Source organism: Polyodon spathula, unplaced genomic scaffold (assembly GCF_017654505.1).
Source record: "Polyodon spathula isolate WHYD16114869_AA unplaced genomic scaffold, ASM1765450v1 scaffolds_3768, whole genome shotgun sequence".
In the NCBI taxonomy this organism is placed as follows: domain Eukaryota; kingdom Metazoa; phylum Chordata; class Actinopteri; order Acipenseriformes; family Polyodontidae; genus Polyodon; species Polyodon spathula.
The window spans coordinates 1-6,942 of NW_024475227.1; the positions used below are offsets into that span (position 1 = coordinate 1).

At 33.7% G+C, this 6,942-nt stretch overlaps 1 protein-coding gene across 1 annotated transcript; it reads right to left on the bottom strand.

Annotated features, from left to right (window-relative positions):
• Positions 1 to 245: 245 nt before the first annotated feature.
• On the bottom strand, positions 246 to 6,822 carry LOC121312269 (inositol hexakisphosphate and diphosphoinositol-pentakisphosphate kinase 2-like). Its single transcript, XM_041244194.1, has 5 exons — positions 6,385 to 6,822; positions 5,435 to 5,497; positions 2,573 to 2,719; positions 2,220 to 2,348; positions 246 to 1,313 (listed from the first exon to the last, which is right to left on the bottom strand). Exons 1-5 carry the CDS (start codon positions 6,473 to 6,475, stop codon positions 1,177 to 1,179), a joined length of 567 nt encoding a protein of 188 aa, XP_041100128.1. The 5' UTR covers positions 6,476 to 6,822; the 3' UTR covers positions 246 to 1,176.
• Positions 6,823 to 6,942: the final 120 nt, after the last annotated feature.

Genomic DNA, 6,942 nt, shown 5'->3' on the forward strand with positions numbered 1-6,942 from the left:
AACAGTCCAAACCTATTAATTACATCCGAGAATGATTTTTAACAGCAGTGGTAAACAGGCAACCGTCCTGATACATCCGGTGTAGCGCGTATACTAGCCACAGATTTTTTTTATTTATTTATTTTTTATTCAACCAAATCTATCTAGTTCATCATTTCATTATACCTGTTACACCTGTTGTAAAACAGCCCTCAAGGTTTTTTTTTTTTTTAAACTTTAGTGCAAACAGTAAAAGCCAGGTCTCATACTGATCCAACACTACTGTATTTTTATTGCTTAATTAGTATGTACATGAATACTGACACTATTATAATACATTCACTAACACCTAATATACATTTCATTTCTACTGAGATTGTTTTTTTACAGCAAGTGAAGTACTTAAAGTTAATTACTAGCAACCAGAATACTTCAAATAATTTTTGTGAAGGGAATTAAAACAACCTAAACATTCCTGTAAAATTAAGAGAACAATAAACTATCAACATATCATTACTTTTTTTGTAGCACCTGCATCTGAAAACTATATTGACTAAAGGGCATTTTTATAAACAGACTCTTTTTTTCCCCGAACATATACATATTTGGGCTAGTTAAGTTTTCTTTGGTAACTGTAATACTTAAAAAAGAGCAATACACAAAATGAACGTTTGCCCAAATTAATTAATGAATACACATTATGGTCTACTTAAAGAAACATGTTAAACAATGCAATAAAACACAAATACATAAAAATGTAAGATACAACACAACTATTTTTGGGTGACTACAAACAAAAAGAAAAAAAAAAAAGCCATGTATACTGTACACAGAAATCAATTTGCAAATCTCTGCATACCCTTTAATATACACTTTTCATACAAAAACTGTATTTGCCTTACAGTGGCACGACTTTTCAAAGTTAACTTTATCGGTCGGCCCACAGAACCAAATCAAATAATCTGGTGATCTATACCAGACAACAGAAATAAAAATATATACATTATGTGAGCACTTGGTATTTTCAGGATCAATATATACAACATACATAAAACACAGGGGAAAAAAAATCCCTGAAATAGATAAAATGCCTTTTTATCAAAGCTTATGTAAAGAAAAATGAATGTCTTGTGCACAAGCCCAGTTTAACCACAGCGTAACTATTAAGGCTTTAGATTATTTATTTATTTTAAAAGGTCAGGGTCCAGGTGGCGTTTCATTTTCTTCACTTTTCTTTTGCAACAGCAATTTGTTATCAGGGGTTCCATGAGATGAAAGCTGTATTAGAGAGGACGGACCAGCACTCAGCACGGTGCTGGACAGCCCACTACTCACTGCATGAAAAAAACCCAAATCAAATTAGAATCGCAAGTTCAAGATTATTCAAGAAGTAACAATCAGAAGAAGCAAGGCATTAGTATGGTTAATGCAAGACAAATACACAGTTTTGTTTTAATTATTAAGGAAGACTGTTCACATTTAAAGAAAAAAATCATCACAATTAGTAAAACGTTACTTATTAGTTTACATATACATATCAGGTGGTCAAAAGTTTATCACCACCTAGAATTGTAGGGCTGAGACAAAAAAAAAAAAAAAAACTAAAAAAAAAAACTATATGAACATAATTTAGATCTTTTTATTAACATCATAAATCAAAGAAACTACAAAATTGAATCGTAGGTGTCTGCCAGAAGCCACATTAGTAGAACTTCAGATTTCTAAATGTCACATTTTTCAATTTGTCAGTTTTCCATTAAGTAAATATATGGAAAACTACAAAGCGGTATGTAAATTTAATATGTTAATGTAACATTATTCAGCAGGTTTTATTTGACTTTATGAAGCAAAATTAGTTACTTCTATAGGGTGATGCAAGAAGTAGCTTTTACTTTACAAGATGCATGATATTGGTACTAGTGTAACTTGTTCATCCCTCACTATGTCAATGAACAGGTTTGACAAGTTTCACACCTTTTTTTCAAACCAGAGCCTAGAACTGCAGCCAGTTTCCCTTGTATCGGAGACCTGTTTTCCTGAAGCTAAGGTTAAAGATGTACTTATGAGTTACATAGCATTGAGGGATATTCCTTTAGCTTCTGAGCATAACATCCTAGGGAGGTTACTAGAGTTTTTAATCCACTGACGTACGGGTCTGACTCTTCAAACTCTAGTTCTTGAGTTATCTTAAGCTATTTTCTTTAAAACAGAATGCAAATTAATCTGAATAAAATACTTACCAACTGATGCCCTGTCTGCAGCCTTCTTATTTGCAGAGTGTGAAAATGGAGACGGCAGAATCTTTGCAGGAGTGAATGTATTCAGTGATGTTTTACGGTTTGTTATTCCACTGTAACTTACAGCTGAAGCTAGAATAAACCACACAGTAACATAAATAAATATAATATATATATATATATATATATATATATATATTAATGATCAAAATATTTTGGTATAGCTTTATAATTTTTTATTTATATAAATAAATATTAGGATGATGGAAAGAAGGTCCACTGATTTCTAACTGCATGATATACCAAACACATATGTACTATCTACTAACATGTGCACACATTTTAAATCTAACTACCTGGGGAAGGAGTTGGCGTTTCCAAGAACATTTCGCTGGATGATACAGCAACAGAAGACAAAAACTCATCCACTTGCTTAAGTGATAAGGAATTGTGCAGGGTCTCAAGCGGGCAAATCGAAGGCACCATGGAATACAACTCAAAACCTAAAAGAAATCATTTTAATAGATTAACACAAATGACTTGACGGATGAAGGCGTACGCACGCATGCACACACACGCACACACACACACACACACACACCACACACACACACACACAAATAGCCAATGCATGCATGATCACGTAGCACATTATTTAATGTAGCAGCAGGCAAACTATACACAACTGTTTATGAAATTTTTCTATTTTAGGCACTCCAGTGTATCGGAAAAAGTAATCCACTAATGTTTCAAATATCTAGGTTGATATACAGTACTTCAAACCAAAATACTCAAAACATACACTGTCTATCAGCTATGCCTTGGAGTTTATACTTAATGCAGGTTAGTTCTAACTTTATACTATAATCAGGAATGTGTTTTCACTTACCTCATTTCTTAGAATGCTATTGTATTTTTCATTAGAATTTTTTTTAAAGATTAAAACATATTCTATTTGTAAATGTTTAAATAGGATCTTAAAAGCCCCCTTGCAACATCATAATAAAGAAACAGAATCTACAAGAAAAATGTAGTATAATAAATGCAACAGGTAAAGTATCTAAAGATAGGAAGTTAAGAAGATTTCTACATTTTCTAAAGTAAACGGGCTATTTGGCATATCAACATAATTGCATTTGTATTGCTATAAATTAATAACCTTTCAATTGTGATTAATCTAACACCACAAACAAGATGTTTCGAACAAATTGCCTAAATATAGTGTATATGTATTTGGATAGGAACAAATTAATTTTATTTATTTATTTATTTTTTAATTTGCTTAGAAAGTACCAACTGTAGTACATTGGGTAATAATTAATTATCCAGCAATGTCTCTAAAATGTTAATAATAGCTCTGCAGCACAAGAATTAGCTATGGTAAGCAGAAATTGAAGAGAGAATCTAAATTGTAAACCAAGACCCTGCAAATATGAGCTTCTCCTCCATTTTGAGTGAAAGTAAAACAGGGCTTGATTTTAAACCACATGACATGAAGCTGTTCTCTGATTACTCAGTTGTGTAGCTGTCACGTCACGAATTCGCAAAAACAGGACCAGGTTCTAATCCTCCCCCATCGCTCGTGTTGGAATTGTGTCACGGCAACACCACTTGGGCGTTAAGGGCGCTATTGAAAAGCATAGGTTTTATTGATTTTCTCGAGTCGCTTTGTGGTGTCGCTCTTGGCATCGCGTCTGGTGTGTAAGGGCCTTTAGTCCCATTTCGATTCTCACTACAGAAATGATTATTTATGCACAGACATGTTTCATTCACATGTGACTGGGAAAATTACTTTATTACTTTACAGTATCTTGAGGTACATAAACATAATTTTATACTACGAACATCTGAAAATTGACGTGTAAATTAAAAAAAAATCACATAGTATAATGGCACTTATGGAAAGTACTTAACCAATTTTTGAAAATACATGCCTTTGTGTCATAATAACATAACAAATATACAGTTGTATTTTATTAAATATTACATGTACCAGCTACAAAATGCCCTTTCATCTGCAGAATGTTTTGGTTAAAAGACAAATCTATAAGACAGCAGTAATCAGCAACATGTCATTTCTGATGGTTCCTAAGGAAACCAGCCTCAGGCAATGACATTATTGTGTTGTTGTATAATTTCTGTAAAATTAACCTACCCCATATAATATGTGAGTAAATCAGAACCATTTACATTGTTTTAAAGCACATAAAAACATTGTGTACAGGCTCTTGCACTAATATTTTTTTTACTTGGAAACGTTCCCATTTTTAAAAACATAAATCCTCTGCTTTGTAAGATAAAGTAAGAGTTCAATGGCTTTAGCTGGTCAGTAGTTTTAGCTGCCCATCTTTGTGAAAGAATAAATTTCAACAGCAGGTTATGTGTATGGCAGTCTGTTCTAATGGATTAAACATAACCTTTTCTTATTGACATGTTTCTAGACTGTTAAAAGAAACCAACAATAGTCTAGAATTTCACAGTAATATCAAACCTTATTTAACCCATCTACATCACTCATCAGTTACAGCTTTGTGAAAGGAACTATTTACTGTAAGATAGTTGGAGAGTGTTGTTTAGTGTAGAACAGAACATTATACATGTACGAGATTTAACGCTGTCAATGACTCCAGGCAATAAAGAAATGAGATTACTATAATATATAAAAAAAAAAAATTGCTTTGTACAAAAATTGCCGGGACATGCCTGCAACAAGAAAGCGGTTTCGATATGAATCATTATACATACCCTTGCATAGTCTTAAATCTCCATGAGGGCATATGCCAATTCAGTTTATTAACTCACTTTCTACTGGAGTGATAAAGTAAGGCTTTACAATCAATTTCCAATGATACTGTTGCTAGTGGTACCGAGCAGTAATAAAAAAATACACCAAGACATAAACAAACGTGACAATACAACAAACATCTCATGAAACCTTATTAGTTTCACCCATTTTCTACTAGGAACTCCTAATAAAAAGTACAGAAGTCTCATTGAAACATTAGGTTCTCGTCAGGTGAATGTATCTGTGAATATTTGCAAACACAAAGGTTTGTAAACATTTCAGCTATACCAATGGGTCATGGGCACATTCCAGAAATGTGATTCGCTGAGGCGAGGGGAGGATTAATGGATGGAATTTCACACTCCACACGAAACAAGGAAATAATAAGCGGGGGAAGCACAAGAGTATTCTATTAAAATAAAAGCAAACATACCATTGGTTGGGTGTCGAGCAAATGAGATAGAAAATCTTTTTACAGCAGAACCACGTGTGGCGTCTGAGAAAGAGAAAAACAGGTACCTGAAATTCAAAAGCTACTAGAAAAGAGGGATTTAAAATAAATTGACAGGAAGAAAGGATAAGAATTAGACACCATGCAAAGGCGAGGGGACCGGGAGTTAAAGGTTAAACAGTGTCAGGGGTATGGCAGCCAGTGAGGCGCAAAAGCCATTGATCACCATTGGTTAGAGTGAAACGCTTAGTGAAATGTTATTGGGTGGATGGCCTGGCATTAAGTGGAAGAAACAACCCTGATGTAGGCAATGTTAGTTTAATCTGCCAGAGAGCCTTTCAGAACAGTGGTACTCTATATTACATACATGAGTTTATCTGATTACATGCCACCATTGCAATTTACCCATTAAATAATTTAAAACACCATACTTGTCTAAAACCCATGCCTTGAGATCGTAGAGGATTGTCTACCTTAGATGAAAATGATTCAAAATCAAGATGATAAATCATTATGGTACTGGTGACATTTTAGTTTAAACAGTTTGGTCTGTTTTACAAAATCTACCAGGAATTCCTGGATTCTTTTTTTTTTTTTTTTTTTTAGTTTTGTTTGAAAAACAAACACACCAAATCGAAAAACCTGAGGTTTCCACTGTGGAGAACCAATGCCAAAAGTATTAGAACATGTTAACAGTCTCATGCATATAAGAAGAAGTTTTACCAAGTAGCACTGATATAAAGCCAATTTATATTAAAACATTTACTCCCAAAAGTTAAAACCACTGTACAGTATATAATTGGTTGCAAACTACATTTATCAACTAAATACAACTCAATAAATAAAATAATTAAGAAAAAAAATCTAGGATCCCTTTTCTAAAATGGCTACAGGTTCATCTTTCCACGATGTGTGTGCGTGTTTGCACATACCATCTAAGAAGCCAGATGAAGTCAGCTTTTTACGGTGCGTACGAGCATAGTCCTGTAGATTAGGTGCACTTGAAGAACCCCCGAGCACCATAGTGCTAAACAGGCCTGCACAATGAGACCCTAATGGGAGTTAGAGAAAATACATACAAGAACCAGGTGTTCTACGATTTAGACCATGCAGCATGCATTGGAATGAGATTCTTGCCACAGAGATGGCAGCAACTTTTGTGTAGCCTAACACATGGTCACAGAATGCTTGTAATGTCACCTTAGTACCAAGAAGACTTAACCCAAAGGGAAAGCTCAGCTAATAAAACCGATCATTGCTCTCACCAAGCACTTTACGGACAGACTATGAATAACAGCAATTTCTAAAGTTTTGTCACTAAGTGAAGTTTGCAGAGTGTTTTTATTTTTTCTGTATGGTTCAATGTAAAATCCTAAGAGCCGAGGCATACTTTTCAACAACTCATTATTTTATTTGTTCATGTTTTAAATCTATGTGTTTTAAATTTAAATAATCTTAGTAGATCTCAGTAATCCATATAACACTACAAA